The following is a 26,834-nucleotide window of genomic DNA, read 5'->3' on the forward strand; positions in this document are numbered from 1 at the left end:
TTCTCTAGTCTCCTATAACGTCTCATGCTTACAGTCTTTCTACCCCCTGTTTCTAGAAAGTCCCTGAGCCTTGGATAGAGGGGCATGATATATATGTCCCACTTGTGACTCAATACTCCTTTGACACTGGTTCTCTGCCCTTGAATTAGTTGTGACATTCTGTTTCTATGTTAACCATTGCCCATTGAACTAAAAAGCATCTTTGATAAGGTCTGAGGCCTATACTAATCTATAGGAGTTGAGATGTAAATTTAGAGGGCAGTTTGATACTAAGTCCGTTTGGCACCTGAGGCCTGGGAGACCCCAAACATGGTCTAAGATAGATTTATCGTACCAAGCTAAGAGATATTAAAATAAAAAGAAAAAATAAAATAAATTACTTTTCATACAAGAAAACATGCCAATTCCTTGATGTTCCTTACTAACACTGGCCATTGTCCTTCATAGTTTGATTTTAAACTTATAAACAGAAAGCAATGGCTGCTTTATAAGTCCATGTATGAAGTAAATTCTGTGACATCATTGAGCTTTGAGCTCAGTGCTAGATACTTAGTAGTAATTAGAGAAATGATATCCATTATTATAGTCATGCTGCTGCTTCCCAGCACAATAACACTTGTGCTTTTCTTTAAGAAAATAGTTATAGAATTGAATAACTTGCTAAGACGTACTTCAGCTCTTTATGTCATTCTCAGATGGGGAAACTAAGACACCTTTTATACATGCCACCAACTCTTATGTTGTGAGTGACCTTAGTCTCTTGTCCCTTCTTTAAGTTTCTCATCACTCCACCAGTGCTTGTCCAAGTCTAACTACTCACTTTCCACATTTGGTGAACATAATACTATGAGTGACACATTAAATGCATTTATTTCAAGGGTAAATTCATACTAAAACCTTAAATTGGAATCCACATTCTTTGTTGCAGTACATTATAATGATATAAAGTTTGCCCAGATTTCTATCATTACCATTGGTACAGCAGTTCTTTATAGCGAACCACTCCTCAAGTCAATGGCTTGTACCAGGAAGCATTTTTATTTTGCACACACAGCCACAGGTTGGTTGGTAGAACAATTGAGCCAAGGTTGGATTTTATTGCTTATTTCAGCTAGTCACTCAGATCTCCTGGACCAACAAGAAGCATGCATCACTTACCATACTCTTCATGAGCCTCCTCCAAAGGCAAGAATATAAAAGTTTAAACCCCAAAAGAATGGTCATTGTTATTGCATTGGCAAGTTAAGTCACATACTTGAGTCTATCATTTATGAAATGAAGAAATTCTCATAGCCTCTGGCTTTGTTGGTCCATATAACTGTAATAAATACCATAGACTACAAGGCTTAAACAACACACAATTAGTTGTCACAGTTTTAAAGGCGAGAAAGTTCAACATCATGGTGTTGGTTGCTTGCTGTTTAGGTAAGACTGTCTTTGTTTGAATGTAGCCTTATTTGTTAACTTTTTTTACAGGTCAAAAAGAGATAGTCTCTGCCAAGTTCCTTCTTAGAAGAATACTAATTCCATTTCTGAAGACTTTGCATCTTGATCTAATCACTCACCAAAACCACCTTCTTGAATTTTTTTATTTTAGTAAAAGTATGCTTTTATTCAATACATTTAAACTTCAACAAATGCACTGGTAATAGACATAAACCTTCAGACCCGATTATCACCCCAGTGTAATCTCTTAGGCACTATAAAAAAATAATGATATATTGGATGGCTGAGATATCTGAAGTAGGGTGCTAGTCAGCTTAAGTTATGAAGACTGCAGAGCGTCATTTTCTTCTTGTTTCTTCACATAATAAATAGTAACGGGCAAAACTAGCTGGATCCACAAAGGAGATTTTTTTCACTCATAAGAACTCTACATCATGATCTAGTTTCCCCTAAACAACCAAATATCATTGCAGTTGGGTCCAGATTTCAGTATAGGAATTTGGAGGAAAGAGATGGGTGGGAACAATCTTTTCATTCACTGCAAAATTGAGGAAATCATATAGCAAGACTTGAAGACAGCAATGAAGATTATGAAGCTCCTCGTAACCTATTGAACATGTATTTTGTGTGTGGCACCTCAAAATTGTCTTACCTACTAGAGCTGCCTAAAAGTTTCAGAGAAGGAATTAGAGTCTCGGAAGAAGCTGTCAGGAGATCACATGGTAAGCTGGATTGACGGTATTCTTGTTACTACAAATAGAAAGTTCCAAGTGCTCTGCCTGCTAGATGAGGGAACTATGGCCCAACTAAAATCAACGCACTGTCCTCCGGATTGTTTAAGACAACTCTCATATTTCAGTTTGTTTAATAGAATTCCTTTAGTACTTTGGATATTCTTCTAGCAAATAATAGTTGTTACAAAGTTGCTCTGTCTTCTAAATTAAAAAAATATTATCAGTTTAAAATAAAGTTGCTCTGTTTTTTAACAGGAGTACTTGCTTCTCTATCTTTCTTGGTGGATTTACTAGACATCTGTAACCCCTTGGCTTTTAGTTGACTATTGAAGGAGAGGCTGTTTGAAAACACAAGGGCTGGAGAGATGGCTCAGCGATTAAGAGCACTGACTGTGCTTCCAGAGGTCCTGAGTTCAATTCCCAGCAACCACATGGTGGCTCACAGCCATCTGTAATGGGATCCAATGCCCTCTTCTGGTGAAGACAGCTACAGTGTACACATATACATTAAATAAATAAATCTTAAAAAAAAAAAGAAAACACAAATATGCCTTAGCTTCTAAGCTGTTGTCTGACGGCCTTTGCAGGCACTGTGGTGTTAGCAACAGAACCAGCTACAAACATAGAAAAGAGTGGTAGAGGCCTTAAAGGAGCTAGAGCAGAGAGCTTGTATTAGATATTTACCACTCTGGACAGGACAAAAGTAGAAGGGTGGAAAACTTAGGAGTGACAGATTAAAGGAGTGATTCAGAGGTATTGCTATCTAAATATGAGGGAGTTTAGGAAATAATCACTTCCCTCTTCTTTTTAATCAAACTTAGCAGGTGTACCCAGCATGTGGTCCAGGGCCACATGTTTCATAGTTCTCAAGCATCAACTTGGCAGGTGACAATGCCATGTTGGTATCAAAAGATTGTTTGTGCCTGTTGTGGAGATCTGCTTTTGAGAATTATCTTAAGAAGTTAGACATACTAATTTCAGTAAAATTCTAAATAATAAGCAAACACGTTGTATTTTGACCTGTGGAGCATTCTTTTTCTTAGTAGTACACAGAGAAACAAAACAATGTTTCCTGCAAGTGACAGCTTCCTCAATTCAGTGTAATGTAATACATAATTAAAAACACTTAAACAGAAGGTGTATCGTGTAATGTTATTTGCTTGCAAAGGATGAGAAATCTACCCAAACCTGAATGAACCATAAAATATGTGTATTGTCTCGGAAACTGAAAGATCTCCTAGGTTGGAAACACTCTGTGGTTAATTACACCAACTGATACCAGAACTTCCCATCTGTTTATCCTTGTGGCTAAACAATGCCCTAGGCTACTTACTTAAGTAAATGGACCCCTTCTCTTGGAATTGAAAATGGGTTGACAATGGCTAGGCTGCTTCCCAAGAGCGTATGGTTTGAGAATGAATAACGATGAAAGAAAAATTCCTTCTGTTCTCATTAGGACTCAGAGAAAATAAAGTACTGAGTATAGGGGCCTATGGCCAGTGGTGAAAGATATTAAGGTCAACTGAATAGGCTGAGGGCTCCTGTTTTGACCTCCAGTTATAGAGAGAGAAAGGACAGAACTGGGGGCAAAAAGAACATGGGGTGCAGAATCCATAGACTTATCAATTCTGGTGCATTTGTAAGTGTGCAAAACTGACCTTCGAAGGAAGTGGTTTCCTTTTGGTAGTCCAATCTACAACTTCAGAAATGAAGAGTCCTCTTTGCATGCCAAGTCAAGTGGTTAATTGTTTTTCTCCCAAGAGAACAAACATATTCTGGTTAAGAAAAACTTGCTTAACTGAAAGCCAAACTCCATGAAGCAGGTTTCTGACAGCTCTATGATCAGATCCCATTGGTACAGAGTCCTCTACTCTCAGAGTTTGCTGGTAAGGAGGGCACTCTAGAGTCTTATAAATTGGACTACTGATGGCATTTCCCAAATTCTATAGCTGACTGCTGAGTTAAAAGTACTTCAAACAAACAAAATAATTGGCCTGGGTCTAGATACACTCTCACATCTCTCCATGAGAGTGGAGTTCTGAGGGAGATAGTTTTGTTAAAGGCAACTTTGAAATAACAGCATCTTAGGCTTCTCATTTCTTGTGTCCACATTGTAAATTTATTATGGCAAGTACATAGTCTATGAATGTACTATAAAAATCCCTCAGCTTCTCTCTCTCTCTCTCTGCTCTCTCTGTCTCTCTCTCTCTCCTTTTCTTTTTTTGCTCCATCCTCCTCCTATGCAATAAAGTGTGATTAATGATAGAAATTTGGTTTACATGAATTATGTTCAAAGTTATTTCATGTAACATAAATTTTGCATACCATTATATTTCCATCTCTGCTTTATCACTGCCTCTTTGAGCTAACACGATAATACCAAAGTCATCTCCCATTACATTATCATTTCCCTTCACATTTAAGGCAACAATGTCATTTGTGGATGAAGCTATTTCTCCTTGTTAAAACAGACAAGGCATTTCGTGCACTCAGACTTAGTTAGACAGTTGCATGATTGATTTCAAGAGAGGACTGGAGCCCAGGCAAATAACAGTTACCCTTCTCTGCCCAGTGCCTTCTTTCTTCTGCTAGATCTGATAGGGAAACGACTCATGTATCTGGACTTGAGAGTGAAGTGGAAGGCAGTTAGTTCAGAAGGATTCTCCAGGAAGCAGACTCTGAGTCACAGTGAACATGTCTATTAACAAGTACTTCAGAACACGTCTATTAACAAGGTTGGTATCTGGGAAAGAGAGGAAAGAAACTGTAGTAGACTAAGGGAGAAGCAGGAGGCAAGCCCAGTTCCAGGCCCTGCTGACACCAAACAGAACTCTGATACAGGAAGGGCCTTTCATTATAACATAGAGGAAGCCAAGATGTCCAGTCCTTTGTACCCTGCATTGATCCGTTAGTGGTATGGGCTGCCCCCAAAGGGTCAAGGTTCTAAGTTTGATACCATTTTGCAGCCAAGAGAGTCCCTGGAAAATCTTTTCATGAAAGGCTGTCTTCTGGAAGCTCTCTAGATCAGTAGTCCTCAAAGAGCGGTGATTTGTCCCTTAAGGAATGTTTAACGATCTAAGTATTTATCATCACGACTAGACAAGTATTCCTGGCATCTAGTGGGTTGTGTCTAGGGACACTGCAAACATACATAGGATAGCCTCCAAGGACAGATAAGTATGTGATCCAAAATATCAATAGTGCTGAGATAAGGAAGGCTGGCTCCAGGCCTGTAAGTGTTTTGAAACAACCTGCTGGGCATCACTGTGTCCACTCTTGTTGCCATCATTAGTGAACTCACAGCTTGTCAGACACCTTTTTCTCTTAATATTTCATCAAGACCTTGGAGGAAGGCCTCAAGTTTTCTTTTTGCCAGTGAGGAGACTGACCTTCAGAGCAGTTAAGTGAACTGCTCCAATTATGAAGTGGAAGAGGACAAAACTGTGGAATATAAAGCCCTTGTTTGTAGAAACAGTTGTAGTGTCATCTTCTTTCCTCTGAAGGTTTAAAACATGCTACCCAAAATACACCCTGCTACATTACTGACTGTCTGACTGTTCTGAGTTGGAGACAGAAGCAAAGGAGTACAAGAGCAGATGCTGGAGACAAGATTCTTTATTATATTTCCATTTAATTGAAAATAGGCTTTTTTCTTTCTGCGTATTCTGATTATAGTTTCTCCTCCTCCAAGCCCTCCAATGTGATCCCGGCTCCCCACCCACCCAAATCCACACCCTTTCCTTCTATTAGTATCTAAAAATATTGGTGGAATAATATAACATTAAGTTAGAGGAATAAAAAAATCAGAGAGGAATTGTACAAAACAAACAGGCTCGGGGAGGCAAGGGCAACTAACTAAAAAGCACAAAGACACATACATCCACACACATCAAAATCCCATAAAAATATGAGACCAGAAACCATCATATCTACTCAAGGGACCTGTTAGGAAAAGAAGAGATAAGAGGAAAAGAGAGCAGAGGAGAGGAGAAGAAAGGAGAGGAGAGGAGAGGAGAGGAGAGGAGAGGAGAAGAGAGGAGAGGAGAGGGGAAGGGAAGGGAAGGGAAGAGGAGAGGAGAGGAGAGGAGAGGAGAGGAGAGGAGAGGAGAGGAGAGGAGAGGAGAGGAGAAGAGAAGAAAGAGGAGAGGAGAGGAGAGGAGAGGAGAGGAGAGGAGAAGAGAAGAGAAGAGAAGAGAAGAGAAGAGAAGAGAAGAGAAGAGAAGAGAAGAGAAGAGAAGAGAAGAGAAGAGAAGAAGAATCCTAGAGAAAACAGTATGAGACAAGGAACCTCCAAAAGCAAAAGAGTTTGTTTTATGTTGGCTGGGCATGAGGTCTGTCCTTAAGGGAAGTTTGTATACCTACAGGGACTCCATTGGAGAGACCTAATTCTTCTTTGTGAGTGGTTATCAATTGAAGACAGCTTCTGGGTTAGGAATAGGGTTATGTTTACTTCCCCTCCCAGCTCTGGGACCCCATTTTCCTGTGCAGTCCCTGGGCATGTTGCTACAGTTCCTGGGAGTTCCTATGCTAGTTCTGCTGTCTTTGAAAGGCCACGTTTCTGTTGTGTACTTCTTCCCCACTGGCTTTTACAATCTTCCTGTCTTCTCTTTCTGAGCTTGGAGGAGAGGGATTTAATGGAGACATCTCATTTAGAACTCAGGATTTCAAGGTCTCTCATTTTGCATATTGTTTCACTCTATTTCTTCTGATCTGCTGCAGGAGTAAGCTTCACTGATGATGGCTGAGAAAGACAGTGACTTATGAATATAACAGAAGGTTGTTAGACAGTTTAGTGTTTTAAAGTACATTACTTTAGCGTAACAGTTTACTTTGACTTCTCTCACGCCCCTGGCCAACCTAGTCTTAGGTTCTTGGTCACCCAAGCAGTATCAGGTATAGGTTCTATCTCATGAAGTGGGCCTTTAATTCAGTCAGATAATGGTTTTGTGCCCTTCTGGCGGCAATGTATTTTATAGGCAATTCACCATTGTACATCAAAGGAGGTATAGCTAGATTGTTGTTTACCTTTCTCCTCCAGCAGGATGCAGAGTACTGGCTAGTACCTGGAATGCTAGTCAGTAGAGGTAAAGGTTCCAGGTTGGCATCAGCTTGACTTTTCCATGTTCAGTGAGTTATATGTTAGTTGTCTGCAGCAATGGGGCCTTACTGTTAGTTTATGGAGAGTATCCAATAGTCTTGACAACACCCTGTCTTAGGTTGTATGGAGATATCCATGATCATTTGGCCGACAACTCGAATAGATGTAACCTGTTCCTGAAATGACAGGTTTCAATTTGATGATGAGAGATGTCTAGTTGGGGACAACCTGAAGGTGCCCTTCTCTTGTCAAGGAAAGGAATTTGAGATCAGGGTACATCTGTACAAATAATCCTTGTTACATGACCCTAGTTTTTCTACTCTACTCTACTCAGCTACCCTTAGACCTCTTCCCTTGTTACCCAGTAAAACTCTATTTGTCTAATTTAACACGTACTAAGCATTCAATTCTAACTCCATCTTTGTGTTTTCAATTTTTTATGAAAGCATAAATTCCATAAAAATCTCGAATTAGGTATATGTTGAGCTTTCCCCATTGCTATGCTTTGAACACTCTAGCTGAAGAACTCTTAAAGGGGTTGGTGGCAGTCAAATCATGCTGCCCCTGAAAAATTGCCTTATGAGAATCCTGAAAAATTAACATCTGTGTCTTGTGAGTTGATCTAAATACTTGAACTCACAGGTCTGAGCTAACTTCATAAATGGAAGCAATTCTACTGTCAAGAAGAATAGAGGTCTATTTGATAATGTTGAACAAACCTATTCTTTTAAAATTTACTGTTATTTCTGTGGTTTATTCACAGGCATTTCCCTGCATTTCAACGGGCATTTACGGTAAGTGAATTAACATTTGATGGTGTTTGTAATTTTGTTGTTGTTGTTGTCAAATCAGTGGGGGATAAGTAATGGTTAACTGAAAAAATACAAGATTCTTCCATATATTTATTTTTCTGTGACTCAGAAAAACTGAAAATGCATGTCAAATTCCACCAAGGAACCCCAGAGGGTTATTCAGATTGTTTTGTGTTCTTGAATTTGGTTACATTGAACATCCAGATGAAATGATTTGACACATGGTATCTCTAAGTCTTTTGTTACATGAGAAAAAGGTTGTAGCAAAGTTGGCTTCTAAAGTTGTTTTCTTTAGTAATGTCAGATTTTCTCCCAGAAATGTATAATATAAATAAAGCCTAGCATTTTTATTTTATTGTGACTAACAAAAAAGCCTTAAAATACACAAACATATACCTTTATCTTAAGCTTGTATGATATCCAAAGAAGTGACTATTAATAAAAACAAAAAAATTTAATAACCTACAAATGTTTTCTTTCCAGCTATTAATGGATTGTTTTGGGTAGTATGAAATGAACTTTTTCTTAACTTAGTATTTCTTTAAAAACCTTAATTAGAATAAGATGAAAAACATCCCAGCAAATAAAACGAAGTGACCAAAGACTTGCTCAGACATTTCAACATTTAAGGCAGGACATCCTCCTCCTCCTCCTCCTCCTCCTCCTCCTCCTCCTCCTCCTCCTCCTCCTCCTCCTCCTCCTCCTCCTCCTCCTCCTCCTCTTCTGATTACACCTTAGAAATCAGGACTCCATTCTTTGGAAATAGGCAGGTAGGGACTGTGCTCTCCAAGCTAGTTGTGCATTCCTCTTTTGCCATTCCCAAATGCTCACCTGGAAATCTTAACTATTTGCTCAAGGGAAACATTGTTTACAGCTAATGTCCAGCTCCATCCTTAAGTGTGTGGGGACTATGACCAGGTTATCACTGCAGATATGGCAATTTTCATTGTGAGGGCTTCCTTCATCACAATCTTGCTTTTTCTCAACAACAAACAAACACAGGCTGCCTAACCTGCAACACTGGGCTCTTTGTCTATGATCATATTAAACCATTGATCCCTTTTGTTTCTGAAGAATTATGGTAATATCCAGAGAATTATCTATTGTATGCTGTGAAAAGGGGGAGTAGCTAGAAAGCAAAAGTAAAAGGAAGATGAGGAGTGACTATTGAAATACGCCCCAGAATAGATGGAGAATAGCAAGTCCAATCTAAATTTGAGTCATGGACAGTGTTCATTCCAGAAGGACAAAAAAAATCATTCTTAGAGAGAGAACATGGCTGGAAATTTTACAACTGGCTCAAGTTATCCCTTGATAGGAAAAGGAAATAGTAAGGACAGTTAGGATTTCAATAGAGTGGCTCATACTAACTTACAGAAAGGGCTGGGCTTTACTTACTCTTCTTATTGTTATGATGAAATACAACTTATTGAAGACAATGTTACTTTGGCTCTTAGTTTGAGTGTATTGTCACAGTGGGGAAAGTCTGGTTGTGGGAACATGAGAGAGCTGGTCATGTTGTATACATAGTTATAGAATAGAAATATGTGACTGTTGCTCAGCTGGCATCCTCCTCCTCTTCAGGCTAGGATTCCAACCCATAGAGCAATGCTGGGTACATTCAGGGTAGGACTCTCCTTCTAGATATCTATGGGAACACCTTACTGATACACAGAGAGGTGTATCTCCCAGGTAATTCCAAACCCAGTCAAGCTGACAATGAAGATTAGTCATTGCTATTGCTGCCAAGCAAGTATAAACATTTCTACCAGGGTAGGTCAAAGAATACCATGCTCTAGTCATTCCTTCTCATCTCAGTTCTCTTGGTTTTGGAAAATCTATGAAAGAGGCTGAAGTCCATAGGGAAGAGACCCATGTTCAGTTTTAGTCTATGATATCTATTTCACTAACTTGTAGAAAACTCCAAGATGCCATAATTTATGGTCTACTCTTCTCTGGACTATTTGAAGGACACACCCATTTCTCTTGTGAAAGCAAAGCTTTCTGGTTAGCTTTTTATCCCTTGGGCAGACACATAGATTGTTGAATGCTTGTTTTCTTGTTCCAGTAGTACGTCCTCCTTATTACTTGCTTAGGTTGACTTTTGTCTTGTTTTCTGGAAATTTGATTTAGTAATGTATTTAAAGTTATGTATTAAATTTCCTTTGGCTACAAAGGAAAAATAAATAAACAAGAAAATACATTTTTTAACATTTGTAATTCCTGATACAAAAGAGCAAAATTTTAGAATAATCTTACGTTCCACTTGCTGTCTTTCTTACTCCCTAATGCTATTCATGGTAGCTTAATTTTTCATGAAGTCACTTGCTTTATGATCGCCATCTGCTCAGGAGCCTTGGATTACATTCCATTACTCCTGAGCTCATTTCCATTCTCCCTCCCTGGAACAATGGGCACTTTGTATGTTCCCTCAAACTACCATACCTTCAAGAAGATGAGGAAAAACCCAAACCCTTAGTGAGATGACATGAAGTAGTATCCTCAGATTTAGATGATTCTTACATACACTTTTGCATGTTTAAAAGAATAATTTAGTTTGTAATAACTCTGGTTTGGTTTTGGTATTGAAACAGTGGCCCTTAAGCTTGTGATCCTGCTGTCCCAGCTTTCTGAGTACTGGATTTACAAGTGTAAAACATCATGTCCAAGTTGCAGTTTTTAATTAATTAATTAAATAATCAGTTAATTTATTTTGTTGTGGAAGTTATTTATGAAATACTTGTCAGGACTAGTATTTTTTTTCAGATCATCTCTTGCTATTTATCCATCCTGATATATCCTTTGTAACTTACATCAAAAACAAATCCTAGAATACACGGATAACAAACTCCAAGGTTTCATCATTTCTATAAAACATGCCTTTGTCATACATGTTCACACAGACACAGGCATCCACATGGCAAAGTTGTATGTTATCTGCACTATCTCCATCCTTGCTTTCTACCCCGTACTACAAGAAAAAACATACTATGCATATCTAACAGGTTGTACTTCAACCTCTAGGAAGCCTTGAATGTCTAGGCCTTAGAGATTATTGTACCTTCGGAAACCTTTGAGGATTTATACTTGACTTATAAACACTTCCAAATGTTATCCCATACAGTTTCTCAATAGTTTTTATACTCAAAGCCAATTTGTATTCTTATTATTATCATATTAACATTTTGTGCTGCAAAATGTCAACTTTCTGGTACTTTCTAGGCAGGTATTAGACTACCAAGCTGTACCTCTTAACATATAGTCTTATTCTAGAATCACAATATCCTGGTACATAAACTTTGCATAACTTGTACCCAGCAGGATACCTTGTACCCATTAATTAGCAAATATATTTGTTGTTGATAGTAATAATGTAATACAAATTGTTGCCTAGTGGAGATATAGAAAAATAAATCTTTGATAAACAAAATAACAGGCAGAGAAAGGTAATCAGTTGTCATTTTCTTTTTAAGATTTTTTTCTTGATATATAAAACACAAACATTATACATATGCACTTGCCATTTTAAGGATGTTTTGCTACATGGATACATTATACAATGTTCAAATAAGGCTATATATGCCCATCAAGCATAAATATGATCAAAACTTTCAAAATCATTTCTCCTTGCTTTTTGAAATATGTAATGCTTTGGGGTATCTATAATCACCCTACTACCCAAGTGACATTTTCTTGCTTGGTAAACTCCACTAATTTAGAGACAAGAAATGTTTCTCAAAATTATCCTCAAAATGGATTTGGTGTTTGTGTATATGAGAGGCCAAATGAAGACACAGAACTTGCACGTCTGAGAGCCCAAGCTGAGAGAACAGGGTATTTCCCTCACCAGGAATCCAATGTGGTTTGTTATAGCTCCTGGGAGTGTGGTCAGTGTGGTCAGGTGCAGACATATTCTGACTCACCTCAGCCCACAGGCTTCTCCTGAAGTTGTCATTTATCAGTCACTTGCTGACTTTGAGTCTACCAACACTTTTAGAGTCTTGGCCTGCAAAGGGGCTGCCACCCTATTCTCTGGATTTTGAGTACAGTGGATGCGTGTTTTGAAAATGTTTAGTTAAGGCCAACACACTCTAGTGCTCACGGAATTTCCACAGCAGCCACGTTTGACAGAGACTGTTAAAACGGACTCTTATACTCCAGCCCCAGAACATGACCAACCCCAGCACTCAGAGCTAGATGACCCCAGTAGAAATCCCCCTACCTCCACCCCTTTTCCTACCTCTTAACTTTGTGGAGACAAGCTTTGTGGAGAATGCACCAGAAACAGGTGAGGACCACAGCCTACCCTATGATTCAACCTGATTTAAGGAAGCAACTTGGTTGGAACTGACTGCCTCCTTTGAAGTTTTCCTGGAGGAGAAACCAGACTTTACCACAGAGCCTTGAGGGCTGCCCAACTGCTGCTGTATTAGGTTTTCAGCACAGCTGCTGCCCAGGGCCCCAGACCTCCTGCTGACTCTCAGGATGGAAAGCCTCATTTAGGAAGGCACCAAAGAAAAGCCAGTGTTACTTTTAGAAAAACAGATCCAGGTGAGGCTAGCCCTCTGGATCCCTGTTAAACATTTGAATTGGCATCCGCATTAGTCTCAGAGGGACGATTCTGAACTTCTCTGATGGACTTTGCAGCTCAGATGCATGCCTCCTGCCCTCTGAGCCCCATTTGGATACTCTGGTGCTAATACGTTTAACAAAAAAATAAAGAAGTAAAAGAAAAAAGGCTAGACATGATACAGAGCAAAGGAATTTTTACTAGAAGCAAATGGCAAAAATAGTTTTAGTCTGTTTTATGAGAGTCGCTAGAGTTAACTGATACGAAGTCCAGGCAGAAATCTATGTCCATTGAGCACTGGGAAATTGAATAAATAGTCTCTCGGGAGAAAAAGGCAAAAACATGAAGCGTGGTTGTATGTGATGGGGTATTTTTAGAGAGGAAGGAGTTTTACACAATGAGTTATTGGCTGAAAACCTGAGCAGACAAGTACAACAGTGCTGAGCTGAAGTAGCTCCCGTATGTACTCCTCGTACCGGCTAGAATGCAAGGTCTCCTCTTTTCAAAGTCCCTTACCAAATGTTGCTGGCCCGAACTTTCTAACCGAGTCGTTCATTAAGATTTAGGTTAATTTTTCTGCTCCCAAAGAGCACAATGCAAAACAATGTGATAAGTCGTTAAGTTTCCATGTGCGCGGTAAATGGCTTTTGTTTTGTTTGTGGTATTTGTTTGTTTGTTTGCTTGTTTAGTTTAAGTTGACAGGCATCCCTTGGAAGAGATTGAGCGCGCGCGCGCGCGCGCGCGCGCACACACACACACACACACACACACACACACACACACACACACACACACACATGTCCCCGTGACCATGCTGCCTCGGTGTGCTTAAATGCTGGCAGGTTTGAGGAGGCGTGGCCACCACTGTGGTATAATACTGAGCCTGCTCGAATGAATAGCCCTCTCTGGTAATGCATTTGGGAACCGAAAGGGGGGAAAATGACAAAAGTATGTGCCCTTGCTTTCATCGCTGCCACCTCCCCACTTCTAGATTTTTTTTCTCTCTTCCCTTTGATATTTCCATTTGCTTTGAAAACTTCCTTTTACGTGATCTAATAATGATTTGTCTCCCTTTCATAAAAACTTGCCTTCTGGCGTGCTAGCATTTTTATCCTTGTCAAGTTATACCCACTATAGGAATCATTATCACTCTTGGCAATCCCCGACTTAACCACTGCCTCCACAGAGCAGAGGACATTGGAATCAGTGTGGCTTACTTCCCCGAAAACAAGTTGCTGCTGCCAAACTGGTCTATTCCATCCCATTTGAATGCGGTTCTAGGAGCTGACCCTCATGACGCACTCTGCAGAACTAGCTTGAGACAACAAAATCTCAGCTATTATGCTGCCTCTAACCCGGTGGGGCCTTTTGATTTGGATAGACAATTTCATCCGATATACTCAGACACACTCTTGTTGACATACCCATCCCACACAACAAGGTACAGAGGTCTTTCTTGCGTTTTCAAAGCGCCAGGGGTCTCTAAAGTTGAAAGAGACATCATAGAAACCCAAAGCAAAACATTCACCTTAGGTCATGTTATCTCAAGAATCTAACGAAGGTATCTGCTAGTTTACCTTGTATAAAAATGGCAGTAAGTGTGTATGAGGAGATTCTCTTTCAGGAGCTCCACTAAAATTGGTTCTTTGGGTACTGAGGGCACAGTGGGAAGCTGGCTCCCCTTGCCCACTATGCTGCTTCAACTGAACTTAATGATAATACCTTAAAAGTGATTTGAGTTACATTCTATTCATTCATTCATTCATTCATTCATTCATTCATTGACATTCTTTCTGATGTTTAAGTTTGTATTCCCTTGTATTTTGCCAAAGTACAAATCTGATCAGGACTTAAAAGGCAACCATGAGTTCCAAACCAACCCTTTCTTACATGTTATTTATTATGATTATGCTACATTTTCTTTGAAAAAATGACCACCTCTACAAGTAATGTTAAACATAAATACTTTTAAAGATTTCGGAACACTACAGTAGCAAAAAGCCTTTTAGGATCCAGGAAAACTACTCTAGAAAATCCCAGAACCTGCACATTTCACAGTACTCGTGGGTATGCCTTTCAGACACTTTGAGAACTAGAACATTATCACAAAGCAGCCTCCTACAGATTTTCTTGGGAGAATTTCAGAACTGTCCACATGTCTATGAAATTATTCTTTGGTGTAGCCGTGTAGAATATCTATTCTTGCCTAGTAGTAATGGTAATAATCAGTCTTCATTGGCAATGTGACTGGATGCAAAATCGTCTAAATAACACATTTCTATGTATGTCCATAAGAGTATTTCTATAGAGGTCTAACCACCCAGAATCGAACACTCAGGAGCTTATGACCTAGACTTAAGAAGAGAAGGAACAAAATGCACAGAATCATGAGACATAGTTTTATGTAGTGACATTGTGGGTTGTATGTTTCAGGAAATCAAACAGAAAATTATTTAAAATTTCTGTATACCCACACATTTTCTTACTCTAAATGGAATAGCATCAATTCGCCTTGTTTCTTGGGCATATATATCTAAAGGGCAAGTTTCAATAAACATAGCTGAGCTGTCTTGAGAAGAGATTTCAAAAATAATTCTGACAGTTCTTAGAGAAGTCAAGTATGTTTATTTCTTTGGGACAGTGATTTTCCTGTCAAATCTAGTTTTAGTCAATGATTCTATTTTTAAAATATATCATGGAATTCACTTGGAATGTAGACTTTTACTTAGGGTAAAGCTAAGCTGGAGAGAGAGAGAGAGAGAGAGAGAGAGAGAGAGAGAGAGAGAGAGAGAGAGAGAGAGAGAGGAGAGGGGGGAGGGAGAGAGAGAGAGAGAGAGAGAGAGAGAGAGAGAGAGAGAGAGAGAGACTCTAGATTTCTGTGGCTTACTGAATGTAGACGTTTTCCCCCTCTCTGCCAACAGATCCAAAGCAAGCATTGTGCTTAGGAGAGTATTTGTTCTCCTCTGTTATTTAAAGATGTATTAATATGCTGTGGGGCCAAGTAATTACTATGATGACATTGATTTTGTTGACTTTACTAGCCTGATGTTAGATCTCTCTCTCTCTCTCTCTCTCTCTCTCTCTCTCTCTCTCTCTCTCTCTCTCTCATATATATATATATGACTATTTATCATCTATCTCTATCATCTATCATCTATTTATATATCTATAGTCATATAGATATATATGTATCAAGACAAAGAACAGACTCTCTATCCCCTTGAATACAGACTAATTACCTTGTATACCTTCCATTCAAGAGAAGGTTTTCTGTGACCAACCTTAAACAGAGGAGGAGAACTTTCAATTGGCTAAGAATGTACTTGTTTGACTACAGTTGTGTCACATGAGAGAAAAAGGAAGAATGCATCTTGACAAATTTTCAGATTTTACCACTCATGGGACATAGTAAGTCAATGAACCAAATCAGACATGTCTGGTTAATTTAGGAATTGTATCACCTAAAGTCACTGCCTATTTTCTAAGAATAGGTGATCTTTTTAATAGTGTCCACTTTATTACAATATCTTTGTTACCTTTAACACTTAGATTTTCAAAGGAAGAGATTTTTCAAGGCATCTGAACAATAACCTACATTTTGATGATTAGGCAGCTCATTTAACCATTCAGGTCTTGCCTGAAGTGCACTTGCACTCTTTGCTTCCCATATTTCATGGAAAAGGCCCAAGGACACTAGTAGATGCTGAAATCAACATGCTGAGGATACAGAAGTAGCGGTACAGTTTCCTGTATTGTGATTCTGCGCCCATCTTCAACGAAGTCCTTGGAGGAACCTTCTGTAATTTGTTTCTGTGTCACCCTAATCCCTGAGGTTACAGAAAATATAAACCTACCTTCAGGGGTCCTGAGAAGTTGAAGCAGCATCCCATGAATTTAGGACCTCTTGGAAACCACAGTTGAGAGACAGATCATAGAGGAAACATTGCTGCAAGGGTCAACTGTGATATATCACAGTGCAGTCAATTCTTAAAATGTTTACAACGAAAGGAAACATATTTATACTTATCTCCCCCTTTAGCCATGATTAACAAGAGTTCCCTGCATGTGACTACAAATTGAACTGAAATTAACAAAATCAACATGAAGTTGTCTCATCTCATTGATGTGTTCATCTGTATCCATTTGTAAACGTTATAAATTAATCTGATTTTACTCGGGTCTCCCTTCTAATCAATAAAATTTTCTGTAAAAAGCTACCTTCCCTTTCTTGAAGATACCATTCATTTTATCAGAAATTAGATTTTGAAGTTGAGCTCTGAGTCCTGTATCTGGTAGATCCCAGCACCTAAACTGGTGTTACATGCACGGGAAATCTTAATCTTTTATTTCAACAAATAAAACCTAAATAGGAAGCTCTGATACAGTAAGGGAGGCCACTGACACATCCTTTCCATTCCAAAAACCCAGATCAACATTCCGGAAACATTGGTATTTAGTATACATGGTTTCTATTTAAGGAATGATTTCATTTTTGATTTGACAGGGAGAGCTAAAATGGCAGTTAACAATTTGCATGGCAATTTTATTAAAATATAACCCACCAACATAGAAGTCTCCCATTTAAAGTGCTTTCAGTTTATTCAGTGAGCTCTGCAGACATTATCATAATCTAATTTTAGAAAATGTTCATAAGACCCCAGAATGCCCCATATTAGACATCAAATCCATCTGTGTTTTCTCCCCGAGCCTTAGGCAACTCAACTGTTCAGATTTTCCTTCTGCAATATTTATGATAAAGGAAATAAAGAAATACGTGGCATTTTATACTTGTTTTATCCTGTAATATATATTTTATGACTCATCCACATTGTGATGTATGTCAGTTATTAGTATGTTGCTATATGAATATGCCACATTGCAGTCAGCTTAGTTATGTAACAGTGAATGGAACACAAAATTGCAATTGAGAAATACTCCAGGAAACAATCTATACCTGCGTTATTGGGTTTCCTTGCCTTTCTTGCCTTTCTCCAAAATCTTTTTCTTGATAGCACTAGAGTCCACTGATCTATATGGTCTGTGTCATTGTGTATGCTCCAATGTCATTTATTACTACAGCAGTTTTCTCCTAGGGTTCAATGGAACACTGGAGGAAAAGAAATCCCTAAATCAAAGTGGCCCTGGATATGAATTTCAGGATCTCATTGATCTACATTTAAATGCTAACACACTTTATTATTAGCTGTTTGGCCTCGGGAGATTAATTAATCTCTCTATGCCTCAGTAACCTCAGCTGTCAAATAGAGTTAGTAATGCCAGTAATGTGGGTTTGTTGTAGAGATTAAAGTATATACATGATGAAAGCATTTGTCTAAGGTCAGACATACAGATACGCATTGGACAATTTTGTTTGCTCATGGTGTCAGGGTTTACATTGCTTTTATGCTTATGCTGATCATTATTGTTATCCCTGTGGACTGAGAACTCCTTGCTGTACAGGGTTTGGGGCTGTGTTCAGTACTACAGCTCAGAGTCTGAAGGAGAATCAACAGTGGCACTCAATTGTCTACCATTTGAGGGAGCCTTGAACTCTAACTAGTCATCCCTTATCACCAAAGCCTCTCTATTGTGTTATTTTGCCTCTGCCTGTTTTTTAAATAACTATTGTCTTCATTTAACCAATTTTTGCTGCTACTCAGAGGCCTATGAGTCCAATTGCCTGGAAATTAGACCAGTGATCTCATCATGCCCTGTTTTCTGCATCATATGTAGCAATTACCATGGGACTGAAATATTTCCCAGTACAGACAACTTGCTCAGCTCAGCTCAGCTCCCTACAGTTTATCTAAGCTCTAGAAATGATATAGAAATATATTTAATGTGTTTGTAAGTGAATTAAATATTTAGTAGGAGAGACAGACTAGTAGTACTCATGTGTGGTCTTGAAAGTGAATTTCTGTCTTATAAAGCAGCAGATCCCTCAGGTAACATAAATCACATTTCTCTACAGTCATTTAAACTATTCCTTCTTAAGCAACACTGAGGGATATGATCCCAATGCTTGTCTTAAAGTGAGAAGAAACCTACTGTTTGTTTTTGTTTTCTCAAATGTCCCCTGAAAAATGCATAGTTTTCTTTCTAAGACCACAGACTCTTGGAATCCAAGACACTTGAGAAATGATACTAGACCCTTACTTTCCTGGCTTGGAAAATGGGACAGAGATGCTGAGTCTTGTCTAGCAACATTCAACCTAATTAATCTAAGAACTAAGATCACTGGCAGTCCAGGCAACAGGGCAGAGGGGCAAATATAGAGAATTAGGATTTCATTGGACCTGTGATTTCAGTCTAGAATCATCTATACACCAATCTTATTTTCAAACTTGAGTTCCAAGTCTTTTCGCTTTTTTTTCAATTTAATGTTTTTATTTATTTATTTATTTATTTATTTATTTATTTATTTATTTATTTATTTTTTGGTTGGTTGGTTTGCTTGGTTGGTTGGTTTGGTTTGGTTTTGGCTTTGGTTTACTCAAGATTTTCTCTTCCTGCTCCAATTCCTTCTGTGTCCACCCTCCCACATGTTAGTGCTACCAATATGGTCATGTGTTTACAGGTGACCACTTGGGAATCAGATAACCTGATGGGGAATTGTCCCAGGAGAAAACTTTTTTTTTCGGAGCTGGGGACTGAACCCAGGGCCTGGCGCTTGCTAGGCAAGTGCTCTACCACTGAGCTAAATCCCCAACCCCCCAGGAGCAAACTTATTCTTGGTCTGAGACAGCCATTGACTCCCTGTGGCTGGTAATGTAGGTCTGGGACTTTGTGATATCGGGCTTCTTTCTGCAGGGAAAAGAGAAAGGAGTTGGATTGAAGTTTTTCCTGATCGTCATGGAGTCCCAAAGATTGATGACCAGTAGAAGCTGAGTACTCAGCTTCTCTGGTATCCACGTCCACTCTTGCTTCAGTATGTAAGCTGCAGCTTTTAGCCAAATCAGGTTTATAAGAACACCTTACACCAAGCCATTGGCTGCTCTATTTGTACCTTATGACAGCTGAATTAACATAGAAAGTACATGTACGTACATCTTTCTTTGCATCATCTCAGCATTTCTTCCAGTCCATCATCAGGGTGACTGTTAAAGGAAAAGCTGACACTGGTCTCTTTTCAGGCTTCCAGGGCATAGCCTATGCAAAAGAGGATTATTTTTTAGTTGAAACTGTTTCTATATTTTGAAGCCTGAGTATATTGTAATCTTCTTTAAATGCTTCCTATTGCTTCCTATTTAGCCAATGCTTCAGCCCCTTCCAGTAACTCGTCCTGTATTATTAACCCTCAGGATGATGCTCATCCTGTGGTTTATGGTGCTATTGGTCAACTGCCAAAACCCCATTCTGAAAAGTCAGGCAGGCATTCTACCAACCTTGCAAGTGCCAGTCCCTGCCCATAATTACAGAAACCTGGGAGAGTGATCACCAGCAGCCAAAGGGCTCCAGGCTTCTGCAAATTCTGAATCCTTTAGCAAGCCAACAAGACCTGCCTACACTGCCCTAGGGAAAGGTTAGCAAACTAGATTATAGCTTCTCAACTCTTTCTTCCACTTTACAACTATCTTGTCTTCTCATCCGCAGTGAAGAAGGAAATGCACAGCATTGCTGTTTCCCCATGTTATGGATGGATGGAAATGAGGACTCATCAGCTTTTCCATCCTTCCTAAAACAATGAAAACATGCCTCACTGCCAGCATCAAATTGTGATACACATCCCGGGATCCAAGAGCTGTAAAAATAGGCATCTTGCAATGCTTTTCTTAGACTGCTCTGCATATTCTGAAGGCAGAACTAGGGAATGCGTGCTATGTTTTTCAGGAGGGGCTGATGAGGTTTTGAGGTTTTTATAGGAAACATCCTAATGTGGCCCCTCTGCCATCAAACCTCAATCTAAACTCTGCTCATTACTGGAAAGGTAAGATGTGGGAATTGTGGTGTGGGAAGATGGCAGAGATTAAGAACATCAGGAGGAGGTGGCATTGTCCAGGAGCTGAACGAGAGAGTTGCAAACTGATGGCCAGGCAGACATGCTGAAACAGAGTGACTATAGGATGCACTGAGAGAGGCAGGCCCATCTGGACCAAGGAATCTTGTTTGTTTTCCTGGTCTTTCCACTTGACATTCTTCTTCCCATCCTTATTCTTACCAACTGTTTCTGCTTTCCAGCTACAACTTGCCAGAGACAGTGTCTGAGATGTAGCCATAGGGCCAAAGCTCCTCTGGGGCTGTTTTATTCGCTTCTTTTCTTTTATTTACCACAGGGCCATCACAGTCTCCATATAGCTTCCTTTCTAAGCATGAAGCCCAGTGCTTTAAGGTGTTGGATAAACTGCCCTTGGCCTTTTCTATCTCATTGTCAAGTCTTGTCCAGAGAAGCACCATTTTTAGGATGTCACCTGAAATGTGGTAATTACTTAAGAAAATAAAAAACAAATCAGGTCTTTTCAAGTGATACTGTTTATTTGTTTGTTTGCTTTCTCGCTTTGCTATAGGGTAAGGTAAGAGTGAAGTCAAGTGGAGAAAGGATCAATTGTAGGAAATGTCAGCTCTGTTCATGCTATCAGGAAAAACAAAGGTGAATAGAGGCTAGTTCAGGTTTCTGTAAAACCTTCGTATTCATGCATATGAGGTAACAGGGCATTCTCTCTCCAGTCTCCAACTTTATAATTAACTTAGTCCTATTCTGTTCCTTAGCCCTCATCTCTTTTCTTTATAACACCCTGCCATATGCTATCGAACTCACCATTTGCAATGCGGACGGACTTACCAATTTCCATTCTTGATTCTTAGATGATGCAGGTAGGTGTGTCCCCAGTAGTAGAGATATACTATCTTCAGAGTAAGACAAAACTATCAGCAAGAAAACCCTCCTGTGGTTCCATTTTGTTCCTGAGTTCTTCAACATTTTACCCGAAGATGCTACTATCCTCCCAGTGAACCTTGTTTCTATTGAGTGCCTCTGTACTCTGGAGAGTTTTCATTATCCAATCTTTGTGGGGACTACCCTAAGCAGAACCCTGAGAGGAACAACCTCCCTAAATAGTGTAAGCAGAGCCTGCTGTACTGCCAGCCCCGTGGCTCGCCTTCCCAGTTGATGTTACATCTGACAGGTTAGGTGTATTTGGTTGACTGTTTTCCAGCTCTCAACGTCTGGATTTGCTTACTCTAGTTCTAGTCCCTGGTGCTTGATAAATGATAGTCAGTAGATTCTTGTTAAATGAATGCATAAATTTTCCTGTAAAATAAGATCCACCTCTGTATTCTTTCTTGTAATTTAAATCACTTTTGAATTTTTTTCTGACAACAAAATTACAAGGCCTGGTATTACTTTGTGAGAATGTGGAGTTTGTTTCCAGTAATCAAGTGGGAAACATTTGGGAGATGACAGCATGTGAGTTACAGTGCTTGTACATTATCCTGTCTTTCTGCTTCCTTTTCTTAGAGAACATATAATGAGATAAGTAGTTTTCTTTTTCCTTGCCATGAAGGCCCAAAACATTATTTAGTCCTTGCAACCATCCTACAGCAATGTCTCTACAAATGACCATCTTTTAAAGGAATCATCTCTTAGACCCTTGAAAGGCTCCAAGCAGTTCATCAAGCTGCCAGGTGGGTTTGTCCATCCAAACTCGCCTGTTAAATAGACTCACTGTTTCCTCTTCCCCACTCAGATGTGGCAGCAGGTGTCTCAACTGTAACCTGGGACTATACACTGTCCCTGTCATTTCACTGTCTCATATAATACCCAAGCGATCACACATCTGAATAAGTTTCCAGTGTCAGTAAAGTGCATCATCTCAGACCTTCCACGGAGCCTCAGCTAATTATTTGATTGGTGGCTTCATGTTCACTACCCAGCCCTGAGAGCTCTTTAGTTAAAAATAAAAAAATAACAAAAGACATTTATCTGGAACATGTGAACACATATGTGTCACAAATACTAACAAAGATAGTGTGAGACAGAGTAAGGTTTAAAGGAGAATATTTATAATTAAAGTTTTATATATATGTATATATGTATATATATATATCAAAAGTAAAAAAGCAGTATAAATGATTACAGAGAGTATATGAAAACATCTTTCTCTATTGTAAATTGTCAGTATCTCTCTAAGAAGCAGCCACTCTTAAATTTCTTGTATGTTAAAACAAAATTTATTTACGTCTGTAAATATATGAAAAATTTCAATTTTTTCCTATATTTTATAATATTGGAAAATATTCACATTTCAAGATTATTTATAAAATTCATCTATTATCTTCTAGTAACCTAGTTATAGTTTACATATGCAAAATATGTATGTTTATGTCAAGCCATATATCTATGTATATATTTACATATACTTATAAATATACCGAAATTGTATATATATCATGAATATATATTTCTATACATGTATAAATTTATATGTGTACAGATGAAATATATGTTAAGTATCTAAATATAAGTTCAAATATGAACCTAAATAAATCCTTTCCATTTCTTTCCCAAATAAAACCTAAATTTTTATTTCTTTAATACCGATAATTGTGAAATAATATAGAAAATTTAGTTGGTAGGTAAATTTTAAGATCTGATTTTCATTTTTGATTTTGCCATTAAATATTTTTCCTAATTTCTATTCTTTACAAGATACTAAGAATAACGTTTTTTTAGTGCAGGAAATATGACCTGTCTTACACCTTTGCCACACAGATAAGCAAATGGTGTCATGTTAGGATAAGTTAGGCCTGGAGCCCTTTAAGCAGTCGTACCTTAGGTGTTTATGATATACTGACCTATCTTAGAATTCTACTGACCACTATCAGTTCCTTGATGATCACCTGAGGGAAGAAAGATGGTGTAGCTACTGTCATTTTATACTAGCCCATGATTACCACACTCTGAACATCCCAGAAGGCATCAAAGTTCGGTTTTCCTTTGACCCTTTTTGGTATAAATTATGGAGAGAAAATTTTCACACCTTTCATTAATACTTCTCAGACTTAACCCAAAAGGACAACATATTGTGAACCAACAGAATTAGAAGCAAACCTCAGAGTGGCTTCTCTCCCTTGGACTTTGCCACATCAGCCCATTACCTAAAACAACAACAACAACCAACCAACCAAACAAACAAACAACAAAACCTCAAGTCACCTTCAATCTTTTCTTTATCTTTAAAAAATGCATTCTTTCCCCTCAGACCTAATCCAGTATGCCCAGGGCTGTCAGATCTGCAGAAAGGCACTTGTTTGCTGGTCACTGTGAGCGACTAGCAATAATTGGCAATCCATTTCTCCATTTCCATTGTACAACCCTCCCTGACAAATTAATCACAATCAAATGTTGGCTGCAGCGCAGGGCACCCTATGCAGCAGGGAAGAAAAATGAGGCCTCATGCTGGTCTGACAGCCAAATCTTTCAACTCACCCGTTAGACTGAACAAGGGGGACACTGTGGCTTGCCTGTCACTATCATCACTGGCAAACAGACTGCTAGCTAGGCATCTGTGGACTTGGCTAATCCATTAAGGCCTTGCTTGAGGCCCACCCAGTATCTGATCAGTTAATGCCTTGGAAAAGGGAGAAGGGATTCATCCTCGTGTGGACAAAGCATAGGTGAACTCCTCTGGACCTGAGTTTAGTATGTGTTTGTGTTTCTTTTTACATAACTGTCATGTAACTATCACCTAGACAAGATGGTTTTTAGCCAATTGTACTCACTTAAAGGTCATGTTTGGGACAGACCTTTAAGAACCTAAGCAAGATACTGAAAATATCTTTTAAATGTTCTTTGTGGCATTGTGCAGTCCCTCCTAAAGTTCATAGAATTTACTCATAGGAGATACGCTTTGTCTTTCACACTTGTTTTTGGCATGATTTTAAGAAATTATTTACTCTATGGTGATTTCATGCATGTATAGAATGTATAGAGCACATCGACCTCTCCTAGTCTTGCCAAAGCTCCCACTCCTCACTTCAATGTCCTAATTTTTTAATGACTCAGTGAATAAAATTAGTAGTGTTCACATGCACATGTATGTAAGACATTCTGCCAGCACTTGGACCATCCACCATGGGCCATGCTCCTGAAGACTACTGATTCTCCCTTCCCTCACAGTCATGAACTGCCAATACAGCCTCATGTGGTTGGGGATGGATTCTCCCCTTTTCACGTTGACTAGCTGAATCTTATACAAGTCTTGTGAAGACAACTACAGCCACTCTGAGAGGCTTGAGTTTAATGACTCTGACATGTCCTGGAGACACTGTATCACAGCATTCCTCCCCGACCCCTACTGAGCCTTGGGAATAAATAGAATGTAGAAAGGGTGCTCCATTTTCAAGTGAGCAACCATGGTTATTATTCTCTACACTTGTACCAGCTGTGAATCTCTATATTAGGAAAATAAAAAATAAATAGAAATAGAAACGTCATCGGATGGGACTAAGAGCTGTATTAATTTATGAAGGTAAGTCTAGGCATTTAGAAGGCAGTGAGGTACCATGTCCATAGCAAAGTAAGAGAAGTTAGATGTCTCCAGACTCTGATCTTTGATGAGAGCAACCATGCCAGGCATAAATTTATTTCATTGGAGTGGGTCTTAAATACAATTTGAAAGCTGTGGGTGACTCTGTAATATTTATGCCACTATTGAAGGAATGAGCACACGTTACCAGACTGATAATTATTATATCTGGCACATGTAACCAACAATTAGGTAAGACTGCTCATGACTTTTCATCAACCTCTATAGCACCTTCCAGTACTATGAAAGCTAGCCAGCAGAAGGAAGCCTTGTGGTTAGTGCACAGTGTGTTGTGTCTTCAGTAATAGGCTTGCATCATCAAGTTCTTGTGAAAAAACTTTGTTCAGTTGATATCCTGTGCAGTTTAGGGACACTCTAGAACCCTTCTGACCAATTACTGGAAGGGTATCTCCAATTTGGAACCTTTTTCCTGATAACCCATGACTTCTGGGAGGAGCACTGTACTCTTTCATGCCAATAGGCTGTGCATAATTTTAACAAAGGTTTCCCTGCTTCTATCAAGCCATAAGATAGGAAAACCCTAAAAAGCAACGTCTAACAATAAGTAATAGCTAAAACTAAAAGATAGCGAGGAAAGAGAGCCACACGAGCCAAAGAGGAAAGAGAAACTGTATTTTGAAATGCTTTTAGTTTTTAGAAGACAACTGAGGTATTTGAGAAAATGTCATGATGCTGTAAGGCAGGTGAAAGAGTCCATTCTCTTTTGTCCCCTCTTACTGTTCAAGACATGCTATTTAGCTGAATCGCATGAGGCGAGAACAATAGCTGCACTTCTCTTCTAATCAAGTTTACCTTTACTGCTCGTAACCGTGGGCAATAGCATTCACAGCCCCGCCATCTGGCTTTCACAACACTCAGAGCCAGGGTCTTGTGAGTAGGTGGCAGAATGCTTTAATTCCTGGAAAAGCTGTCATCGATCAGACTATAGAACCGAACAGACACATTTTCTCTAAATTTTCCACTTCATCTTGCCCAGATAACTAAGTATAATGAAGTATAATTAAAACATTGGCTTTCATGAATTTTTAAAGCCATATTTAAAACTTTTCTCATGTCTGAAACTAGCTTGGAAATCTACTTCAGCCTTTCTAGGCTTAGGACTTGGGTTCCAGAGTACAGTACACTATTAATCAGTGACTTCAGAAAACACTTGAACAGACCACTCAGGGCCAACTGTATCATCAGTAACTCTCCTAAGTATTGGTTCCTGTATCTCAGGGAAAAACTAAATTGAATGGCTATCATGAGTTTTCCTCCATACACCATCCCAACCTCTGTCCCTTCCTTTCTCTCTTTCCCTTTATCTTCATACCTGATACTTCTCTGTGGTTTTTCCAGAAATGTGGGCCTTACAGTTCTCACTGAACCATGGACTCCCTAGTTTAACTCCTCTGTCTCTCTCTGACCCCCCCCCAAATTACTGTTCAAATCATGTCTGAGTCAAACATACAACTAGTTAATGAGACATCATGCAAGCATGATGATGTGTTCTTAGAATTTTATTTACACAGCATGTTCCAGTTGAAACTGTCATGTCTGTAAAGGCAGGTGATTGTTTAGTTCAAAATGTAGTTACTCTTTATGACCACATTTGATACATCATGTATTATTTCTAATCTTTATGAATAT

General features: G+C 39.0%; 1 protein-coding gene across 9 annotated transcripts in view; it reads left to right on the forward strand.

The window, feature by feature from the left end:
- Macrod2 (mono-ADP ribosylhydrolase 2) overlaps positions 1-26,834 on the forward strand; it is a 2,026,216-nt gene that overhangs the window by 1,344,232 nt on the left and 655,150 nt on the right. For all 9 annotated transcript variants that reach the window (NM_001428715.1, NM_001428716.1, NM_001428717.1 and 6 more), the window contains 1 exon segment: positions 8,042-8,072. In NM_001428715.1, the coding sequence (NP_001415644.1) occupies positions 8,042-8,072 (31 nt within the window).

The sequence above is a fragment of the Rattus norvegicus genome, chromosome 3 (genome assembly GCF_021556685.1).
Source record: "Rattus norvegicus strain SHRSP/BbbUtx chromosome 3, alternate assembly SHRSP_T2T, whole genome shotgun sequence".
In the NCBI taxonomy this organism is placed as follows: domain Eukaryota; kingdom Metazoa; phylum Chordata; class Mammalia; order Rodentia; family Muridae; genus Rattus; species Rattus norvegicus.